Below are 24006 nucleotides of genomic sequence, written 5' to 3' on the forward strand. Positions count from 1 at the left end.
CCAAAGATGAGCAAAAATAAAATCAAATAATCTCCAATTCGGTAAACCACCACAAATCACAATCGAAAAAAATAAAACTAAAAACGAATAGATATTACAAAGAATATCCGAGTTAAACTCAAAACAAGCAAAAATTAACATGAGTAGGGTTCAAAACCTCTATGCCTTCCCAAGGCCAGAACATAATTTGCACTTTACTGAAAAAATACAAATAATGTGCATTGTCAGTTTAATATACATATAATGCTATTTAGTAATCAAAATGTTAATATTATTTAATTTATTAAAGTTATAAAAGTAAAAACATTTATATTTTTTCAGTAAAGTGCAAATTAAGATTGCATGTGTTTGGAGAAATGGTGGGTGTAAGAGAGAAATTAGTTGCCCCCCCCCCAATTACTTTCAACTATTAAAAAGGACACTAGCCCTTTCAATTTCCAATCGAGTGAGCCCTTTTTGAAGTTTTAAGGACAAAGCTTTCTATAAAAACCTTATATGTTCCCAGAGCATAAATGACAACCCTTGCCCTGAGGACTGTGAAGGGGCTATCATCCTCAAAGACCTAATTTCCAGAACTTTCAACTACGTTAAAAGAAATTAATATCTCAAAATGTTGATTGGATGTGTTTGGGGAAATGGTAGCGTGAGGGGGGCGTTAGTTGCTCTCCAATCAGTTTCAACTATTAAAAAAGGCACTAACCCTTTCAATTTCCAAGTAATTGAACCCTTTTGAAGTTTTTGTAACAACGCGTCATATAAAAACCTTTCATTACCCCCAGGAATCCCTTCAACCCCTTATTCTGTGGACTGGGGGAGGGGTTGTCTTCCTCAAATGCCTAAGTTCCGCAACTTTCAAGTAAATTGAACAAAATTGCTATTTCAAAATTTTTATTGTTTTTGTTTGGGGAAATGGGGAGCGTGAGAGGGGACTTAGTTGTCCTCCAATTACTTTCGACTATTAAAAAGGGCACTAGCCGTTTCAATTTCCAATCGAATGATTCCTTTTTGAAGTTTCTACGACAACGCTTTTGTAAACTTTCTGGGGTCATCTCTCTGTGAATTGTCTACTTCTCTGTAAAGTTGTGTACTACTTTGTTAAATGTGACTTCTTCTCTTTAGAGTCTTATGGTAGCGTTGGCCTATTATCTGGGTTCGACAGGTGGAGGATGTCTTGAGTCTCGAACCATCATAAAGTTTATGTTTAGAGTATAAAATGTTTATTTATACATATAATACAGTGAATGTACATATGGCGAGGACAGATACAGAATTCGAACTGACTCAAATAATCTAAATTGGTAACTTATATTCAGCACAATATGCAGATACACATCAGGACATTTGACAGAACTGCTATATTTTAATCTGTCAACTTCCAGGAATTACAGCAAATATTCAGAATTAATATAGTTATCAAGGGAATTTCAACAACATTACTATCTATAAAAACCTTATGTGCCTCCAGGGCATAACTTACAACCCTTGCCCCGAGGGCTCTGAGAGGGTTATCATCCTCAACGACCTAATTTCTAAAACTTTAACTACGTTGAACAAAATAGCTATCTAAAAATTTTGATTGGATGTGTTTGGGGAAAAGGTCGGTCTAAGAGGGGGTTTATTTGCCCTCCAATCAATTTCGACTAGTTGAAGGGCACTAGCCCTTAAAATTTCCAATCAAATGAGCCCCTTTTCAAGTTTCTACGACAAAGCTTTCTATAAAAACCGTATATACCCCAGGGCATAACTTACAATCCTTGGCCTGAGGCTGTGAGGTTGTCATCCTCAAAGACATGATTTCCGGACCTTTCAACTACGTTGAACAAAATGGCTATCTCAAAATTTTGATTGGATGTGTTTGGGGAAATGGTGGGCGTGAGAGGGGATTTACTTGCCCTCCAATCACTTTCGACTATTAAAAAGGGCACTAGCCGTTTCAATTTTCAATCGAATTATTCCATTTTGAAGATTCTACAACAACGCTTTCTATAAGAAACAAACCTTATATACCCCCATGGCATAAATTCCACTCATTTCCGATAGGGCTGTGTGGGTATTGTCATCCTCAAAAACATAATTTCCGGACTTTTTAACTACGTTGAACAAAATAGCTATCAAAAAATTTTGATTGGATGTGTTTGGATAAATGGTGGGTGTGGAAGGGGTGTTAGTTGCCTTCCAATCACTTTCGACTATTGAAAAGGGCACTAGTCACTTCAATTTCACATCAAATGATCCCTTTTCCAAGTTTCTACGACAACTCCTTCGATACGAAGAGCCCTGGTCTAAAGAAAAAAAAATAATAATAATACATTGTGCCAACATCGTTCTTTACTTAGGCAGCGCTATTGTGCTGCCTATGATTTCGGAAAATACAACATGTCCAAGATGGGGCCACACCCTTTTGCCTCTAAACATAACTTTTTTTATGTCTTTATGATGTACTTGAAAGTCAGAACAATTTGATTCTATTTACTATTTAGTGCTTGCCAAAACAACACTTTAATAATAATTGCAAAACAACTTCATTGCGATGCATTATCATTTATGGTCGTTGCGAAGCCAATTGCATGAAGACGAATTCTCCTGGTCTAAAATCTGTCGGAAACGAATAAAAACTAGAAGAATTAGAACATTTTGCCCCTGAAGATGAACATTATTTTCGATTCTTGTTTATAAGTCACTCTCTGTGACAGAGGATAATTCCTGGAAAAAAATGAACCTAACCCTGACTGTAAAAGCCAACGGGTTGAAATTTCACGTTTTTGGTCACTTTGGTAAGTAGTACCTACCTAACTAACTAAAATTGAACCCAACTACTTTTACATGGAGGGTAGGATATATCGTATTAGCTCAAATTACTTGCCCCACTAAGTTTCAAGTGGATCTGAGCACCTTCTTGCAAGGGTTGTATAAGGGGAGTGAGAATCAAAAAGAATCATCATTCCCTTATTTCATTCCCCCAACGTACTATTTCAAACCCACTATAAGATGTAAATAAACATCGCACTGTTTCTGCTGAATATTTGGTGGTGGGGAGTGGTTTCGGAAGGCCCACAGGGCGTCTGTGTCCCTACAACCATCAACACTGAAACACTTTTTTTTATTGCGGTTGAACAAGCTGCAATATAACCAATTTGTGCTACAAAGCTAGATACGCGATGGGCAAAGTTGCTGGTGGGGCTAAGGACCCATTTGAGCCTCAAATTTTCAAATATTGAGAGTTTTGCATATTCTTGATTTATACAAGGTGGAACACAGCTAGCTTTCTGCTAAAAAGTTGGGTACGAGAGGCGTTGGACGCTGGACGGGTTTCTAGCCCACTTGCGTCCTCCAGTCATAAAGATTAAAAATTGTTGCATGAGTCTCGTTCAAACAAGGAGCTGCATGGTCATCCTTCTATTAAAAATTTGGCAGTGGAGGGTTAAAGGAGACTCTGCCTCATTGGTTTTCCAGTTATATCAATTGAAAATCCTTGCATGATTCCGTTTCAAATAAAGTGCAAAATGCCTACCTTTCTGCTGATACTTTGACGGTAAGAGGGACAGGGGAGTGTTAGAGGGGCCACACCAAATTCATGACTCCGTTTATAGATTGAAAATCCTTGCATGATTCCGGTTGAGACAAGGTGCAACATATCTGCCTTCCTCGGAAATATTCGTCGGATCTTTATGAAGCCGGTTCAAACTTTTTTCTTAAAAAAAGTCTGGAAAGGGGGAGGTTAATAGGGCAAAGCATCAACTTTCTTCCGCCAATAATACTAATTAAAAATCCTTGCATGATCCTGGCTCACAGAAGGTGCCATACGCCTACCTTTTTACTAAAAAGGTGCCGTTGGGTTGAAGAGAGGTAGTTGAAACACCAGTTCATAGAAGTGCAATATGCCTAACTTTGTGAAAAAAAAAAAAAAGCGTGAGGGTGCAAGGGAGGGGGAGAGGTCACCTGCCCCTTTTCGTTCTCTAATCGTACAAATAGAAATCACAATGGTGTTCAGGTTCAAACAATATGCAACTTCCCTGCTTTACTTCAATAGTGTCGATACTGAAGGAGCGATGTGCATTGAAGGGGCTGGAAGCTCACTTTGTACCCAAAATAGTACACTCTGTAAAAGTTTGCGAGGTTCTGCTTCAAACAAGGTGCAACATCCCTGATTTTCCTCAAAGGAGCACTGAAAGCAGCGGATGGAGGGGTTAGGAGGTGCAGCAAGCCCACTCTGCGCCTTAAATAAAACAAACCAAAACTGTTATGTGGTTCCACTTAAAAGAAGGTGCAAGACGGCAAACATGACTACCTTTCTGTTAAAAAGTTTATGGGAAGGATGGTGGGGCAGGGCGGCAACTTTGGCACCTCTATCTCATCTTTACACCAAATCACAACTTTTCTTGTTTTGCATCAACCAAGGCTTAGCTCATTTTTGCGTATTCATTATGTATTGTTTTCGAATATACACTCAGCAATGCAGTTGTCATTGCCTCGAAACTTTCAAAATGGTTTATATAATCAATTGATTTTTATACAAAATAAAGATACTGAGTTAATGTACTTTCATCCGCTATTAATTAACTATAGACCAGCGTTAACAGAAGTCCTTCTCTTATCATTTCTCTTAGTTCAAAATTTTATTGTCTTGCCGCGAGCCAACTTTCTAATATCACAACTAAGAAAGGAGCAAAAAGTAAGCTCCATTTTATTTAGCAGTGAGAGAACTATTAAAGCTTGGGAGGCACAATTGATGCTATTTTTTGCCTCGGTCCCGAACAAAGAAACCAAAATAGCAAACTCAACCGTAATGACAGAGAAATGGCATGAAAAAATAGATAGCTGCATTTTCGGATCCGTGGGAAAATGCACCCTTTTTAAAACTGAAAATTTTCTATATGATGTTTTAAGGAGACTTTGACAATGGGGTCAGGAAACCACCACATCATAAGCACTTTTAGTTATAACCTAAACTTAATTGGAAACTTCCGCCATCTAGCTTGAACAGAGCTTTCTAATCGAAAGCTGAAACACATCTCGAAGAAACCAAAGCTTTGCGGAACAACTTGAAATAGTCTTCTATGGCACAGACTATAAAACTCCACTTTAGTTTATAAACTGCAGGCTCTGGATCAAGGACAAAAAATAACGATTCTTTTAGACAAGAATTATGGGTAGCTTTTAAAAATTTGATATCATATTCATCAATCCAGCCAGAGATCCACACTTCTGTAAAAACCCTGAAGATTAGACCCTCACCGATTTCTCGCAATAAACTTAAGTCGGTGGCATAAGAAAATATATTAAAAAGTTTTATTTCCTACTCATTTGATATTTTTGAGTGTAGGCCTAAATATTCAAAGTTACATGTCCAAATATTTAATTACATTCTGAGACCACAAGATTGGTCTCAGATTGGTCTTCTGGAACTCGAAGATTCAGGTAAGCTGCCTTTCTTGGATGTTTTGATTATAAAAACTGCTCCTAGCCTTGAATTTTCTATATATAGAAAGCCGACTCATAACGAGTAATATCTTCATTTCTGTTCCAATCACCCTCCTTCGGTGAAAAGAGGGGTAATACTCTCTTTAGTCGACAGAGTTTTAAAAATCTGTTCCCGTAATCATATAAATTCCGAATTTAACTATGTCAGGTATTCTTTTCTGCAACCCAATCAAACTTATTGAAAATATCATAGATAGACGATTAAAAAAGATACAACAACAAAATAAGAAGCCCGTCCCCCTCGATTCAGTTACCCCGGCAATTGAGAAAAAAACTTTCATCACTTTACCATACATCCTGAAACTTGGCGATAAACTTGGAAAAATTTTAAAAAGAAACATAATCTCTCTGTTTCTTTCAATTACGAACAAACATTTGAACATTTTTTCAACCCAGAGAAACGTCAAACCGACCCTATACTTGATTATGATTTCTGCAAGGCTTTATGTTCTCGTTGGATATTTTACATTCCAAGGCACCACAAATACCCAGGTGAACTTTTGCATAAATACAAAATTTCATTAAATAAGTCTCTGAGATTGAAAAATACAAATTACAACTTTGATTCGGCATTGGCTTCGCATATTTTTGTAAATCCGACCCATCTGGTTCTTTTTGACGAGGCAACATTAATATCTACTGTAAATGGCGTACCACAAACTTTTAAAGAGGTAATTGAGATAAAAAAATACATGAACCAAAATTTAGCAATAAATAGAGATACTGGAGATATTTCATTAAGCCCAATTTACGACAGTTTAATTTTGAAGGACTCAATCAATATTTTCAACCGGTATAACTTGAGAGAACCTATTTGCACATCAAATGATGGACGAATTTGTAGGCCAGCCAAAGCTATGGCAAGACAAAGGATTATTGCCCAATCATCTTGGTAGATTTCTTTTTCATTGATTCCAACATGGTTCTTATTTAGTTTCTGTTCTGTCGTTAGCAAGTAAACTTCGAAAGGTTCAGTTATCATTGGTTTGTTTTCTTTCTTTTTTGTTTAGCACTGAGGACGACTCGGCGGAGATCCTTGTCGAAATATTTGCTTACTTTTTCTTCTTCACAGTTCGCCACTGGCTGACCGAATCCTCGTTTTTTTACCTTTTTTGATTTTCTTTTTGTTATTTTCTTTCCTCTCTGAGTTTCATTTGTCAAATATTTAATGGGAGAAGGAAGCATGATCTTGGTCTATTTAAACAAAAAAACGATTTTTATTAGCGACTTCTGGCCTCCACGAAAATTGTAGACTAAGCCATTTAGGCGATGAAATTAGATAAATAAAAAGAAATCTGTTGGAGGTTGTAAAAATAGAGAGAATTATTCTCAAATGTTATATGCATTACATACAGATACCTAACTGGAAATAATAGTGATTTCACTAAAAAGCTATTTAGCCACGCATAAAAATACTGTGAAACCACAATATAAATTTTAAACAAAATGAAGAGAAACAGTAAACCATGAAGTTTCAGTGAAAAATGAAAAGAGACATTAGAGTATCGTTTAATTAAGGTGAATAATACTACTACTAAAGTCCGCTATATACTTATACGACGTTGAAATTACAGAAATAGAAGCAGATCTTCCTAAACTGTTCTGATAAATCACCTATAATTCAAATCTACTGACACCTAAACAAAAAAAGGTATGTACCACGAGCATCACTTTGTTTCCGGCACTTCGCTTCCGGTCCTGTTATTTTTATAAAAGTTAACGAAAAATTGGTCGACAATTTTCCAGAGCCTGGAGCCATTTCGACATGTTGGCTAGGTAGATTCAATGTAATTCTATACCAAACGTTAGGTTAATTTTATTATACGTTTGAAGGCTAGAGTCCCTGAGTTGAAATTGTACACTACGCCCATTTTTTAAAAGCCTTCCAGGTCGATGTAAATGTTTTTTCAAGACAACAACTTCAAATAAAGAACAAAATTATCTACCTTTAAAAAATCGCCATTTTTTCACGTGTTTTTCAACCTTTGGTACCTACAGATCGAGTACGACACACTTCGTTGGTATTGAGCTAAAAGAGCGCAAGACCCTGTTTGGAAGTAGGGGATGGCATGCCTCATACATCAGTGAGAGGAGTCAACTGTTTGAATGAGGGTCAACACAAGCACTATCGTCAATTGCATTGGACTACTTTTTTCTTTTCTGAAATTGAAAGAAAAACAAGTTTACTCTCTTCCTCCCCTCCAGATTTTGAAAAATATATCCCATTTCCTTATTTCCATAAATGGACAACATTTAACATAAGTTACTGCCAAAATTCATACTAAAATGGACTTTGATTTTAATTACTTTAAGACCTATCTTCATCGATGTAGTAAGATTTATGATTATACACCTTAGGAAGCCCTTGCACATATTGAGAACAGCGAATTTGCAGCCATTTTTTAAATACGTTTTTTATTATTTTTTTTACAATGGGCCATGGTTCGTACTTTACAAGGTTGCAGCTACCCCTCCGACCATGATTAAGACTTACTAGAAAAACACAGGAAAACCCTTCGTTTTTTTAAATTGAATCTAGCAGAGAATGGACCCTATAAAATCAGGGAGAAGAAGCATTCAAATATGATATCGTACTACAAAGTGTTAGTCTATATCGTCTTATATATAAAGATGCACTTTTTGTCAAAATGTACATTTTATTTTAATAACATGGTTTTAATGCTTACAAAAAACAATGGATATAACAATTTCCTTTCAAATGAACCCTTAAACAATTCTCTGTGATGTTTCAGCGCCCCCACTAGCGACAACAGAAAAAAAGAAGCAAGAATAAAAAAAAGGGGGATACATGACTGCTTCCCATGCGGAAGTGTTTCCCTTGTTGGCAAAGACGGGGTCGAGACTGTAATTCTCCTTAATAAGGTTAACGCCTATGTTGACCTCAATGGCGCGGTTTTCACTTTGATACGATACCATTTTTGTGGGGTTTTAGGCTATTTTCGAAATTCCCATAAAGTTACTTTTTTATAGCGAATTTTTATCACTAAGATTAAACGAAGTACTATTTGTTATGCCCGAATCAGGTTCAAAAGCCGATTCTTTTTTGACAGTTTTTTTTACGCGTTCCTAAATTTTCGGTTAAAATGGGTTAGAATTGAATATTAGATAACTTAGAACAGCTAAAAATCAGTAAAGACAGGGCTTCTTGCACAGGAATAAGGACATGGTAAATACTCCTTGTGAAATATTGTTTCAGAAATTCCCCTCCTGATAATACTAGGATTGTGATGTTTGTCCTCTTTGGTATCTACTCCTACTTAAACGAAAGAAAATTTCAACGATTGACTATGCTACCTTTCCAGTGCAAAATGGCAATTTTTCTGTTTGGTTTTTAAAACTTGTATGACTGGACTGAACAAATTTTTTCAAAGAAGAGACTTGGCGGTAAATAATATATTCAATAAGAGCTAAAGAACGGGCAAGCCATATACGCAAGCTTAATTCGAAGGAAGTACAGAAACTTTTTTTTTAGTAACTGTCGTGATGCTGCACGGAGAAGAGAATTCTGGTGGTGAGTGATTCATCGTTGGTGACAGATCCAGGGGGAGACTCCCTATCTTGGCTTGAATGCAGTTACATTTTGATGTATTTACTTACACTTCCGTCAAGAAAAAATATAGTAAAAAAGTTCTTATTCGAGGAGGGTCACAATTTTTTTTTTCTTTTTTTTTATCAAAATTCGTTACCTAAGACTTTCCTTGGATTTTTATCTGATTAGCCAATATTTCATTTCTTCACCTTCAAAAACTGTGACTGACTGACGTATGGAAACTTGACAATTTACTTAACTGGCTAAGTAAGTAAACTGATTGGATCGAAATCTACCATTGTAGTATGTATGGTTTATATTATCTTAATTCAATTTTTTTTTTTTGCGTCGTTCCTTAATGAAACTTCTGAGCTAAAAAATCTAACTGTGGAGTTAAATTGTATTTTCGAATTAAGCACTCTGAAATTCAAACTTCTTAGCCGTACAATATTGTGTAATTAAATTCAATAGCTGAACAGCTAATATGACAAATTATATGACCGCAAAAACTCATTTCACCGGAGGGGGAGGGGAAGGCAAACTCATCCAAGCCATTAAAAATGAGAATCAAATGTTTATAAAAGAAATCACAAAATTCGTGACGGAGGATCCTAAGGGAGGCTAAAAAATATAGCTATGTGGAAATGAAACTTGTTGGCTGGACTGTTGCTTTTCTAGGATGCTGAACTGCTTTGCTTGATGTCATGTTCACCGTAATTCTGATCATGGCTCAGTGGCTGGAAACCTGCCCACTATACATATGCTTTTATGCTATTTATCATACATTTCTCCCTGCTACTATTGTTATTAACAACTCACTGCAGCACCAAGCCACCTGAAGTCAAAATAACAGAGCAGGCCCTTCCTCCACCCCAATCTATGCATAGGTCTACTCTTTAACCATTCCATAAAGTTACAATTTCCTTTAAATCATTCCTTATGGCCTATTCTCGTTCCATTCGGGGTCTGAACGCATAGCACCCAACCCTGAGGAGCCTTATATTTTGAATTTTTTTTTTTAGAATTGTCATTATTCTCGGACAGTTTGTGCCCTACTATACAGAAACTTAAGTGTGGTCTCGTGTTCAGTTGCCATTTCATAGATTTCCTGGGAAAGAAGATTTCCTGGGCTTTGAAGATTAGCAATGGAAACAAAATTACAAAAACTAGAAATTAAACTGTAGACCTTGGAAAGTGAGCAAAGCTTGGGAGGGAAGTCAAATGAAAAGACCAGGCTTCAATACCAGGCTTAGGGAAAAACTGCCGAGGAAACAAAGTGAAAAGATCTTTATGAGATTTTTATGAATAGGGCCTAATGTTTAGCAAATTCTGATCAATTCTCTCTTTTACATTGTATGCATAACGCCCTGGTTTTATTATTTTTTTTTTTTTTTGTACAAATATACTTCATTGATTGTTTTACCTTCAGCTCAATGTAAAGCAAGAACAGAAGATAGATAAAAAAGGAAACAATTATCTTTACTTAAGCTATTTTTCTAGGCAATGCAAGGCAACGTTGTTGTTTTTTGTTGTTTTTTTTCAGAGACAAATAGACACATAGTCTGAGTGAGAGGCAAAGCTGGCATAAGCCTTTTTTAGGATTGTATAAAAATGATGTCAAGTCAGCTTCCTATTCTTTTTTCGTCAAGAAAAACTAATTAACTTTTCATTTTGACTTCTTAACCTGAAAAAAATTTCAGATTAAGAAAAAGATTACTTTTCTGTGCAATGCAAGTCAGCGTTTTTTTTTTGTTTTGTTTTGTCTTTTTTTCTCAGAGACCAACTTGAGTTCCCTCTCACATCAGCTTTACATTCCTTTTTGGTCAAGAAAAAGTTTACTAACTTCACTTTTTGACTTCCTTAACCTGAAAAAATTTCAGGTTCAGAAAAAAAAAATTCTATGCAATGCGTCAGCGCTTTTTTTTTGGAGATAAACTTGAGTTCTTCTCGTATCAGCTTGCCATTGGTTTGTTCTTGACCATAAAGGTCAAGAACAAACCAGTTAATTTCCCATTTTGACTTCCTTAACCTGAAAAAAAATCCCGTCAGCTCTGCAAACCAATGTTAGCAATCTCCATTAGTTATTCTTCATCTTCTTTTTTCTGGTTGGCCAAATAGATTAATTCCTGAAATAAGATGATTAATCGCTGATCCGAAATCATAACACATTCCCTTTAAAAACAAAAAGTCAGGAGGAATCGCAATTTGCAAGAAAAATGGCAGCAAATGATGGGTTTCAAAGCGAAAAGAAACACATTGTTAATTGTCAGCCTTCATTAATCGACAGAAAGGAGACATTTAGCTCCTGACCTTTACCTTATTTTTACACATCTGAAGCTTCTGAATCTCAGTATTCGAGAAATATAATTTAAAGCTATTGCATCCAAAATTTGACGATATTATCTTGATTTTCAACCGTTTTGATTTTTGACCAACTATTAGTTATCGATCTTAGTTTATTAGCCGATGACGTCAAAAGAAACCGACATATTCTTTTCGAACTGAACCAAATTTGAAACACATTATAGACCATTTAGTGGTGAGAAGGACATTAAGTACCCTTTTTAGACCTATAATCGTCTATGTTAACATCAATAGATCAAAAAAACTACTGCTACCACTACTAACAAATACCTGCAGCACCAAACCGACCAAGGCCTATAGAGCTACGTACACCCCGTCTCCATCCAGTATTGAAGCTTTAAATCTCAACTAGCAGTGAATAGTCCAATAGTAGTCGCAAAAAAAGCATAATTCATTAACTAGAACTTAACAAATTACTATAAAAAGTACTTAAGGTCCCAGCACTAGTAAAAAATAGTCCTTTAACTTCAAACTGCTATTACTCAATAGCTCGTTTGTGCTTTTTTCTTTTTTTAATTTTACGTTGTTAGCTTTCTATGGTCGAACTGCCCGCAATAAGAAGGAATTCCCAACGTTGTATAGATTTGCTGACATAATATAGTATTGTATTCATTATTTATAAAGTATTCCGAGGAAGTGGGGGAAAGCGAATGTCAAGTCTACCTCATTCCAACGGACATCCTTGTTATTTTTTCAGCTCCCTTTGTCTCGAGCAGCCATTTTTCTCTACCAGCCTTATTCTTGACATGTAATCATCAGTTAAGATGCACCTAGTTTGAATACTAATTAAACCAGAACAAACTTATAATAATTAGATAGTATGTATATACATAAGATAATTTATAGATTGATGATTAGATTTTAGAACAAATGTTGCTGGTCAAGTTTCAAGATCTCAGGAAGTCACTCATAATTGTTATTTTTCAACCTAAATCTTTGACTAATTTACAGAGAGAAAGGGTTTTAATTTATTAGGGGTCAATTTGTCCCCCCCCCCAAAAAAATGTAGTTTTGGCGCTGCCATAATTGATTGAAATATCATGAAAAACATCCACGATGGTATTCGAGTTTTGAAATTTTAGGCGTGGGGATGGGCTTGGGCGCCCATAAGCTGAATTTCAGGGGGGGGGGGCAAACCTCGTCTAATTGGCACTTTTAATGCTATATAATAGAAATCTCAGGACAAAAATATAAAAATAAGGAAACATCATTCAGCCAGAGGGGCGGGGGGGGGGGGGCGGGCGTATGCCGTTTGGAACAACAGTCATTAAAATAAAAACATTTTCCAAGTGATGATTGATTTACGCCAGAATTAAATTCTATTTACGAGACTCGTGTCTCTTTCGACAGACTTCCCTAAATGTCTCACGCGACTTGAGAAAACTTGCGTTTATTCGGTTTTTATTTCATGGTGTAAGATCTCATGGAATAAAGCATTCAATTGACCTTAATATATTACAATGTCATTCCAATCACTATTTTCTTCCCCTTTTTTAGGAAATTCCAATCAATAACAAAAGAAAAAAAAATCACCTAATGAACAACAATGGAGTTGGGAAAAATATAACAAAACGTCAAAAGTCGTTGAAAAATCCAAATTTGAATTGATCATTGCCAACACAGTATTTTAAATGACTTGACATTGACTCTATTTTGACATATTATCAAAATACTTGACATTTTACAAAATAGATGACAAAATACTCATCTGACTTGACATTTTACTCTATTTTAGTCGATATTGCTTTCAAAAAACAAAACAAATAATAATCTTGGTATGTTATTTTGCCAACCTGAAATAGCTTACGTTACTTGTATATCACCTTTTAGTTTGCAGGACACTATAAAAAGTCATGGGATAAAAGAATTGCAAAGAAAGAAGTCGTGGGACAAAAGGCTACTAAATATAAACAATATTACTTTATTTTTTTAGAATCTGAATTAATTGAAGTTTCAAATTTAAGTTTTCCCAGAAACCCTATTTCTGATATTTTCCTCAATCTGAAATTCCCGAATGAGGAATGCCATTTGAGGGACAGAACGGGGGCTCCTTATTTATGGCTTTCAAGAGATAAGTGGAAAGCCATGCAAGTTATTTTAAAATGAGCAATAAAGTTGACAGTTCCATAGCAATAGTAAAAACTGACAGACAAGATGCATTATTGGTTTTGATGACAATATGCCTGGCAGACAAACATGTTTGAAGTATTTTTACGTTTTCTTATAGTTTCCTCGAATTAACTTATTCAAAAATTACTTTGCGTCGACGGCCAAAATGCTTTTTTTTTGTCATTTGAACAAGTAAATCATTACTTTTCCATTATTTTCTTGCGAATATATCAAGATCAAAATCACTCAAGTACTAAAATTTAAATCTGAGTTACTAAATTTGACATCTCGCGGCTCAAATAAAGGCCCATATTCAAGAGATCCACTTGAAGTGTTTCCCTTCTGTATCAACTTTAATTACGAAATCCTAACATTCTTTACTCGTCAGAATTCAAGCAAAAACAATCGCAACTGCATTTCAATTAAACCGAACATAGTCCAGTGGCGTAGATATCAAATCATTCAACTGCACACAACACACTGGATATTCTTTTTCGCTTTCAATGACAATCACTTTTTAAGGGTCAATTCTTAGTTCTAACAGAAATCATTCTTAACATTCGAAGTCAAGAGTAGGTAAAGGTCAAATTTGACACTATACTGTTATACCTCATATTTCCCATACCCTAAATAAAATCCAAATTAATCGATTCGGCTTGGAAATAGCTCAAAAATTGGTTTGAAGACTTGTCAGCTTCTGGTTCCGTATTCCATGCCATAACCTTCAAATATGGAATGGGTTACATACAAAAAGCTATTTTGGACATTGAAAACATGTCAAGGGAAAATAAATCTTTGGAGTTAACCAAATTGATTTCTAAAAAATGATTAAGGGTTCAGCAGTCGAAATGTTGTAATTCTGGTGTACTGGTCTATATTTTTCATGAATTTTAGTAAAATACATAGGGATTTCAATGAAAACACCAAGTTAGCAGTCAATCAATTTTTACACAAAAATATTCAGGATGTACAGTTATTCCACTGGGCTTCTGAACGGCTCATTGTTGATTTTGCTAATTACCAGCTTCTTATACTTAGCTCTTGAAACGAAAGGAAGAGTTTCTTTCAGGACTCGGCGTCCGAGACGACTAAAATGACGCTCCTAGCTTAGTAATTGGTGAACAAACAAAAGTTTGTACTTACGTTTTCCACCTACCTTTTCCAAAGACACGATGATATTTCTGACAAGCTTTTATTTAGTCAAAAACAAAAAAGAAGAAAAAACATGTAACTAATCCTACCTTTCTTCAATTATAAGATTGCCACTCAAAACACAAGACAATGAGAAACAGGATTCTCAAATCCTGTTCTTGAACCAAAAAAAAAAAAAAAAATCACACAGAATATTACTACGAAATATGAAGGCCATTATTTTAAATACAGTTATTTCTTCTAGAGGAAATATGATGTAAAAACTATTTTTAGATAAATTTTTAAAATGTAACTTCGTTAAATAATGAATGTTTAATGTGCTATCCTTTAAACTATTAAAAATATTATAATTTAGAAGGCGAAAAACCCACAATAAAAAAGGCAATGCCACAGCGTTACCATAATCAACGGATTGAAAACGAATAACTTTAAACCAAGTTATTCTTACGTTGAGTTTATAGTTAATTGAAATACCTATCAGTACCAAGTTTTTTTAAGGCAATAATAATCAAAATAAAAAAAGGACAAGAGTCGTGAAGGTTCAACTATCTGAACGTTTGGCTAATCTAGTCTTGAAAGCAATTTCTAGTTTAGAACTTGCGTCAAAAGTTGAATTAAAATCAACTAAAATATAGTTTACACCTTTTTATACCATAATCGAATCGTCAACATAATTGGCCATAATATTGCGTAGCACTTGGCGTGTAGACAATTCGCTAATCAGGTTGGGACTTACCGCAGTGTTCCCAAATGTACAGAATTTTAAAAGGGGACATAATGAAGGTTTTCTGATTTGATAAACTGTTTTAGCGAAACCTTGGGAACATTGGATTCATCATCCCTGGAAAATTCATATGTGGACCACCAAATGGCATACCAGGTACTACCCCCGGTCCAGCACCTAAAATAAGAGTTCAAAATTAAAATAATGGCTAAAAGCCATTGTAAATAATTTTTACACAACGCTGCCTTTCTATTTGTAATAAAATGAAATAAGAATTCTGCGAGAAGTAAATTATCAGTAATATAGTGAACGTTGAGGAAAAAAGAATCATACATACAGCAATAAAAGTCAAATATTTTGGCTGCCCATCCGGATAGGTTTATCAACAAAAATAGGTAGTAGAAGAAAAAAGCTGGGCAAAACATTTATCATATACTAAAAAACACCGCAAAAAGATTTAGAAACACACGCACAAACGCTCAACAACAAAAAGAAAAAGAAACTCGCATCTGCTAAACTTCGTCTGTTTCTTTATCTGTACAACGTATGTGTTTCACTTGGATCACTTAGAATTCTGATATTACAAAATATCAGGACCGTATTTTTTCAACTTTGACGTTAAAAACTTTATTTTTCAACTTATGACGTCCATTATTATTTCTTCCTTTGGTTGTAATTACAAGCCACTGTAAGACACAGAAGAGAGACATAGTGAGAGAAAAGAAAGAAGGGAAGGGAGAAAGAGAGGGAGAGGAAGTTAAATAGATGAGGTGAGAAGTAGAGGACGAAGAGATAAAAAGGAGATGAAAAGGGGCAGGAGACAAGGTGAAAGAAGATGTGAGAGGGAGAGAGAAAAACTTTTAAACCAGAGACGAAAATAATTACTGCAATTTGCCATTGCTCTTTGTTTTAGATCTTCTCCCCAATCTTTAGTCTGGTCTCTAAAACCTTGGAAGCTTTTGTTTCTCCGCAGCCACTCAAAGCCACATTCGAAAGGATGGGGGCCGATAGTCTTAACCTCTATTTTCATTGATACGGACAGTCCCTCTATATATATCGAACTTCTTGGTCCTTGTCCCGTCCCCGACCTCAACAAGAGTGGGCTACACCCTTTTTTACCAAGCTACTGAACAAGTATGTTTTTTTTATTAACCTACGCGACCTAAGGATGTTAGGTTCCAAAAGCGACTGTATCTGGTGGTTCCATGTTTTCCCACTCATTGACAATCAAACAAGCTTCTTTATTTAGAAAATAGACTGAATTAGTAAGCCTTTGAATACAAATCGAACTGCTAAGAGCCAACCTTTTTATGTATTTTGTAACCCTTATGCCTTTTTATACCTTTTATGAATTTACATTTACTTTACGAATTTTATGAATTTACTGTTCATAACCAGCTTTTCTTTTTTTGGTTTCTTCTGGTGTTAATTTTTCGGTTATTTACCTTCTATGGTTTTGGTATTCTAATTCTTACCTCCGCCTGAAATCTTCTCCAGAAAAAACTATTAAAGTGCTTCGAGGCGTAAGGCAGGGAGGTGTTTCATCACCAACCTTTTCCAAATTTGTATTTCTACTTTTCTGGAAAAGATCTCAGGTACTTATTTTTCTGGTTCTACTGATATTTCTTACATTGCCTATGCTGATGACATTCTGTTGACTAGTCGTACTAAATCTGCTCTTTCTGCGATGGTTTCTTTAGTTTCTCAGTCTTTCCTAAATATTGGTCTATCCCTGAATTTTGACAATTGTGAATTCTTATCTTATAATCTGTCTTCGTCTACTCCTCTGGTATGTAATGAATTTTCTGTACTTTCTGTCTCTTCCTTTCGGACATTCTCTAGCTCTTTTCCTTAAACAGATTGTTGCTGATGCAGTAAGAAAAATCCAGTTCAGTTATTCAAAAATTGTAGCAAACCGTGGAAAATATAACAGAAGAGCTCTTGGGCGCTTATTCTCGACTTTTTCTGATCATTCTGTATTTTATTTTTCGGATGTTCATCCTGTTCTTAAGCTAAAGGATTTGAAAAGATTAAAGTTATATACTTCAAATTTTGCAAATGTCTTCTTTCTCTGCCGCCATGGACTAGAAATCGGCATCTAGTTAAAAGATTCTATGTTATGGATGTAATTCAAAACTTAGTGACCTACACAAAAGCTTTCTGCAGATGCATTTTGTAAAATTGGCCCTTAACCCTGGTCTTTTACAGTTTTTCCTTAGTAGTTAATTGCTAGTGTTTTGTTATTGCTCATTTTTGTTTTCTTTTTTTCTTTTTATTATTATGTTTACACTCCACTTGTACTACTTGTTCTCTTGTAGTTGTGGGTAATAAATGATTGAATTGAATTCAATAATTAGCACATTTTTTATAGCCCTTTAAAACTAAAGATTATCAATTTTAATTTCAAGGCATAGCTAGCCAATATTCATAAAATTAAAAAAGCGTGTTTTTAGCTTTTATTCTATCACCTTTACTTCCCGGTTTTCTTTGCAATCGTTGTATTTTAATTTATTGTATATTAGCTTTAAAAATGGTAGGTTTGCTATTTTCATGGTTTGCTAAAATTAACTATTGTCACCTGTAATGTCAACAACATGCTTAGCTGATTTTGAAAACAAAAAGCAAGGAAATAAAGGAAACAAATGAGGAGAAAAAAAAGAAAAAAAAAGAAAAAAGACAACAAGGCCGTATCCGGGGGAGGGGGGGGGGGGGGTTAACCCTCCCTGAAATGTTTGTTTGACTCGTAATAATGTAACAAAATGAATATAAACAACTTTTGATGCGTTTTTTAAGGTTTTTTTAGCCCCCCCCCGAAAAGTCTTTTTGTACCCCCCTCCAAAAAAAAAATCCTGGATTTGACCCTGCAGGAGACCAGGTTTGGCTGAGTTGATACTGTTTTTTTTACATACCATGATCTTATTTCCTTGAACAGTAACAAAAAAATATTCCCAATACAATCGGAACAAAAAATAAGGCAAATTGATACGCATTTCAAAGTATGTTACAGGAAAATCTCTTAAAAAACTAAAAAGTTCATCTGAATTTTACCATCAGAAAACCCATCGGGATTTTAATTCTAAAAAACATTCGATAACACTACTTCAAAATAATTCCCCTCCCCTAAACGTTATATGCTGGATGAGACAAGTACATAGGAATTTATATTTGGGATGGGGGGAACACATCGAGGAAGGCGTAAGACGGAAAAAAATCGGTAATCTACATGTATAATGTTATAAAATTTTATAGAAATTGTAAGATCCCAAAAATTTGGGGGGGGGGACATAGACCCTAACCCAGTTTCATAACTTTAATTCTCGTTTAAAGCTGATGTTGATGTCTCTTTTTAACACTACAGACAATAACTCCTAATTCCAAAATTCCTCTTACCATGCATTCCATGCATAGGAACATGCATTCCCATTGGTAGACCCATTGGTGCCATGCTCATCATAGGCATAGTCCCCATTCCCATAACTGGCATACCCATAGCAGACATTGGAACTCGAGCCATATGCTGCATGGGTTGTCTCATATTCATCTGTGGCATATGTTGTGGCATATGCCCCGAAGGCACTGCAGGAGCCGGAGGTGATGGAGCGACTTCTTCTGGGACTGGTGTTTCTTTCTTTGGAAAATTAACAATATATTTCGGTATCCGTGCCCGTTTTTCTTCCTGAAATTATAGAAAAGTTCAAAGATACAGATTTATTTTTCCTTTATTTTCTTTTTTAATGAAATATTAAATTATAGTCATTGTTTGCTCAGTCCTTATTAAGATTACGTTTTTTGGGGAAAGCGGGGGATTTCTTTATCTATTACAATTCACATGTTCATAAAACTGTTGTCTTGTTCTGTACAATACCTAGAGATTTCCCAATATTTTATCTTGTAAGTTAGTGTTTATTTAGATAGAAGCAGTGGTTTAACTTACATAAAATAAAACAACAGTAAAATATATACAAATATTTTGGCTCCACGTCCGGGAACCTTTCTCAGCGGAAAAAAAGAAATCCTTCAAGTAAGAAAAAACAGTTATTTAAAATAAAACCATCTAAAAAAATCGACAACTAAAACACACGGGAACAAAAAAAAAACAAATAAAGAACAAAAAAATAAATACATACTCACACAACTTTGTTGTTGTTTTATTTAAATTAAACCAATTTTTCTCTTTTAATTTTTCGTAGATGAAAAAGCAGTGAGGTCTAAGAAATTATTTATATTTTTCAAAGAAAGGGCGTGATTGAACCTGTATTGCCACAGAATCGCCAATGACAGGACAAGCGACGATTAATAGGAACAAGTGCCAAACAAAACGAATATAACCTCAAAGAAGAAAATATTCAAACCAACAGTAATATAGAAATATTACATTTTATAAATTACAAATCAAGATTTTAATTTCATAAGATGGATCGACCTAAGCTACGGCAAACGAAGTGATATATGTTGCTATTACTTCTAATGAATATGAATTTTCTTTTGTTTTCCTTTCCTTTTTAAAGAAGGCGATTTTCTTTTGTTTTCATTTCATTTCCTAACAATGAAGAGTTTGAAAATGTACTAAAAACATCCGGCTGAAATCAAAAGTCGACTTCCAGCTTTCAAAATGAAATCGAAAGCCAGCTGAGATTTCAGCCAACATCCGTCTACCTCTTTGATATTAAAAAAGATGTTGTGTTTTCAAATTACCATAAATTCGATGTCTCAAAAATTGAAAATCTTCAGTCAAATAATATTTTGCTTATCTTTGACACCTTTGGCAGAACAAATTCAAACAAACTTACCCGCTTCAGGTTTCTTTAATATATATTCAAGATATAATAAATTAATTAGCATATGAGCAGGGTCAGGATGGAATACTTTTAGAAAAATAGTTTGTGAAGTAGCTGAGACCGTCTTAGGGAAGAAAGTTAGAAACGCAGCTAGGAATATTAGTGAAAATGCTTTATGCTTAATAGAAAGGAGGAGGGCCCTGTACAAGATATTTGCGTGATAGATCATATGAAAATAAGAGGAATGCAAAGAAAGTGGAGAAGGCATTAAACTGTGAATTAAGAAGGCGTGAAGTGAAGGTCATGGATAAAATTGCCAAAGATCTGGAAAATCTTTCAAGATGGCATAATAGTAAAATACTGCACTGGCAGGCTAATAAGTTGAGAAGGAATAGTCAATCTGGACTTGTTTCAGTTAAAAAGGGGTCACAATTAGTGAGAAGGAAAGAGTTAAAGAGAGATAGGAAGAAAATTTTGAAAATTTGCTTAACCGTGATAGAGTTACATAAAAAGATACAGAAAAGAATGAAAGTTTGTGACACTTTGAATGTGAAGGAAGATTTATTTTTGTGAGAAAGAATTAGTGACAGTAATAAAAGGATTAAAAAATAATAAGACCCTAGGTGCTGATAGTGTAGTAAATGGTTTTTTTAAATATGGTGATGGTCAGGTAAGAGATAAGTTACTAAAGATTATGAGTATGATTTTGAAAAAAGGGTAAGTGCCTAGCGATTTCAGGAAAATTAATTAAACTCCTCTATGAGAAAGGTGATAAGTGTGAGTGTAGTAATTACGGAGGCAATAGCCTGGTTTCTATATCAAGTAAATTACTTGGTATGGTGAAACGTTTTAGACTTGGAGATACTGTAGATAAAGTTTGCAGAGAAGAACAGTGTGGTTTTAGGAAGGGTAGAGGATGCGTCGAACCAGATTTTCACTGTAAGATACCAGATAAATACATTAAAGAGATTAATGTTAAGTACGAGAATAGCATTGCAGTGGTTAAGGTAGGAAGTGAGTTTAGTAGCTGGTTCCAAAACCCAAGTAAAACAGGGTTGCATTCTATCCCAGTTTGTGTGGATCATTTCAACGGACTTTGTCCTAAGGAGCACCGTAAAGGCAGTGGGAGAAAACGGAATCAAAGGGGGAAGTAAAACTCTCCTTGGCTTAAATTATTTTGATGATTTAAGCATCCTAGATGAAAATCTTAGCAAAATAAATGCACTTTTAGAGGTTTTGCAAATTCAGGGTGCAAGAACAGGTTTGAAAACTAATGTCAAGAAGATATGTTGAGTAATGAGAAGATCGATCAAGTGGCCAGCTTCACTTACCTAAGTAGTATTATTAGTAAAAGACGTTAGGTTCAATGAAGATCTTAAATGTAGAAAAGCAAAGTTCCAGTTTTTTTTACAGTTAAAAAAAAGTTTGGAAGAATAGAAAGATAAATCTGCGAACCTAGATAAGAATGTTTGAAAGTACAATGATGACAGTGGTCAAGTATGGTTCTGAAGCGTGTGCGCTCGTAAAAACGGAAGAGGAGCTGCTATATGTTTTCCAGAGAAATTTTCTACGAACTGTTTTGGGCACCCGACTGAATGAGCGTTTCTCAATTAGTAAGCTGTACGAAAAATATGGTTCAATCCCGAATTCTAAAGCTATATGAGAGAAAGGATGAGATGGCTAGGAAACGTTCTGCGGATAGACGATGACAGATTGTCAAAGATTGTCCTTATCGGCCAACTGTCTAGGGCCGGAAAGGAAAAGCGGGTCGTCCCCGAATGGGATGGGAGGATGTCGTAAGGAAAGATTTAAGACAAATATGAATTTCTTTGGATGGTATAAAGAGGAGGCTTTGAATAGGTTGGGATGGAGGAGGAGCGTGTGCAGCTGGGTTGGCCTTATGCGGCTTGATCTTGCCCTGAGTTCTTAGCAATAGTAGTAGTGGCCAGATAAGGACTAATTGATTACAATTTGGGGGCCCCTTAGGGCATATTTGCCTTTTCATTGAATAGATTGCAAAAAAAGAAAACTGCCCTCTCCCCAAGATTTTGAAAAATACGTTTCAAAATTTCGGAAACATACATTTCAAAATCAGAAATACAAAAAAGCATCCTTTATTTCAACCGTTAGATTTTAAATTTAAGCTCTTTTTCACAATAATTGGGTCTAAATTTGAGTGTGAAATCTGAATTAATATGTTCTTCTGAGTTGTTCACTGGTTCTTTAAAATGGCCGTCATTTTTTTTTACAACCTGTATATTTATTATTTTTAATACAATTTCTATGTAATATATTAAAGTTAAGTATATATAATTATAATCATAACAATTCTAATGATAATATAATTACATTTAGTACATTCAAATAATTTTCATTATTTTTTTGTATTGTTATTTATTGTTTTTATCCTGTTAACCTTTTTATTAATATCTTAATAGAGAAACAATGCCTCGCTTAGGAATTGGTTTTGATGCATGAAAAAATACAATCTTCATGGACAATATTGTGAAAACAAATTTGGTTAATAAATGCTGTTTTTTTCGTATTCGACCAGAAACAAATTATGTAGGGTAGCAATACTCCTCATGTCGAGTTGTATTCAGCCCATTAAAAAAAGACCCATAAGGTCCGTTTAGAATAATATTACTTAGTGTTTATAGTACTCAATTGCCTTTTTTTTTAGCAGTAAACTTCCTTAAGAAGAAAAAACTTACTAATGATACATCCTCTTCCGGATGCATAATCCTACTTGTGGCACTAGATACAACTATCAATGAAGGTTTTTTCTGTTCTGGCAGAGGAGATGCACTATATGCAGGGAATGTCGGCCTGATTCCAGCCCCACCATGACCAGGAGATTCAATACCACTCTATAAACATAAATAACAGTATCAACGTAACATTTATTATCCTAATTGTCGGCCTGATTCCAGCCGCACTATGACCAGGAGATTCAATACCACGCTATAAACATAAATAACAGTATTAATGCAACCTTTATTACTGTCGGCCTGATTCCAGCCTAAATGTCGGCCTGATTCCAGCCTAAATGTCGGCCTGATTCCAGCCTAAATGTCGGCCTGATTCCAGCCCCACGATGACCAGGAGATTCAATACCACTCTATAAACATAAATAACAGTATCAATGTAACATTTATTATCCCAACTGTCGGCCTGATTCCAGCCGCACTATGACCAGGAGATTCAATACCACTCTATAAACATAAATAACAGTATTAATGTAACCTTTATTACTGTCGGCCAGATTCCAGCCTAAATGTCGGCCGGATTCCAGCCCCACCATGACCAGGAGATTCAATTCCACTCTATAAACATAAATAACAGTATCAATGTAACATTTATTACCCTAACTGTCGGCCTGATTCCAGCCGCACTATGGCCAGGAGATTCAATAACACTATAAACATAAATAACAGTATTAATGTAACCTTTATTACTGACGGCCTGATTCCAGCCTAAATGTCGGCCTGATTCCAGCCCCACCATGACCAGGAGATTCAATACCACTCTATAAACATAAATAACAGCATTAATGTAACCTTTATTACTGTCGGCCTGATTCCAGCCTAACTGTCGGCGTGATTCCAGCCCCACCATGACCAGGAGATTCAACACCACTCTATAAACACAAATAACAGTATCAATGTAACATTTATTATCCTAACTGTCGGCCTGATTCCAGCCCCGCCATGACCAGAAGATTCAATATCACTCTATAAACAAAAATAACAGTATCAATGTAACCTTTATTATCCTAACTGTTAAGGTAACAAAAATATGCCCAGCAATCCAATAGACTGACAAAATTACAGCCGAAAAAGTAAACA

General features: G+C 35.2%; 1 protein-coding gene across 3 annotated transcripts in view; it reads right to left on the reverse strand.

Annotated features, from left to right (window-relative positions):
• The window catches only part of LOC148939978 (BUB3-interacting and GLEBS motif-containing protein ZNF207-like), a 106374-nt gene that overhangs the window by 55476 nt on the left and 26892 nt on the right, over positions 1–24006 (reverse strand). For 2 of the 3 annotated variants that reach the window (XR_016143429.1, XR_016143430.1), the window contains exons 4-6: positions 22873–23028; positions 18771–19056; positions 15393–15557 (exon numbers count right to left, since the gene is read on the reverse strand). Coding sequence is in view for 1 of the 3 variants with exons in the window: in XM_089105714.1 (XP_088961840.1) it covers positions 15463–15557; positions 18771–19056; positions 22873–23028 (537 nt within the window). In the remaining 2 variants the exon portion in view is untranslated. Of the gene's footprint in view, positions 1–14745; positions 15558–18770; positions 19057–22872; positions 23029–24006 lie in introns of those variants that run through there. The other variant, XM_089105714.1, reaches the window with a different exon arrangement.

The sequence above is a fragment of the Artemia sp. Qi Xiang Cuo genome, chromosome 20, assembly GCF_049724085.1.
Source record: "Artemia sp. Qi Xiang Cuo chromosome 20, ASM4972408v1, whole genome shotgun sequence".
NCBI lineage: Eukaryota > Metazoa > Arthropoda > Branchiopoda > Anostraca > Artemiidae > Artemia > Artemia sp. Qi Xiang Cuo.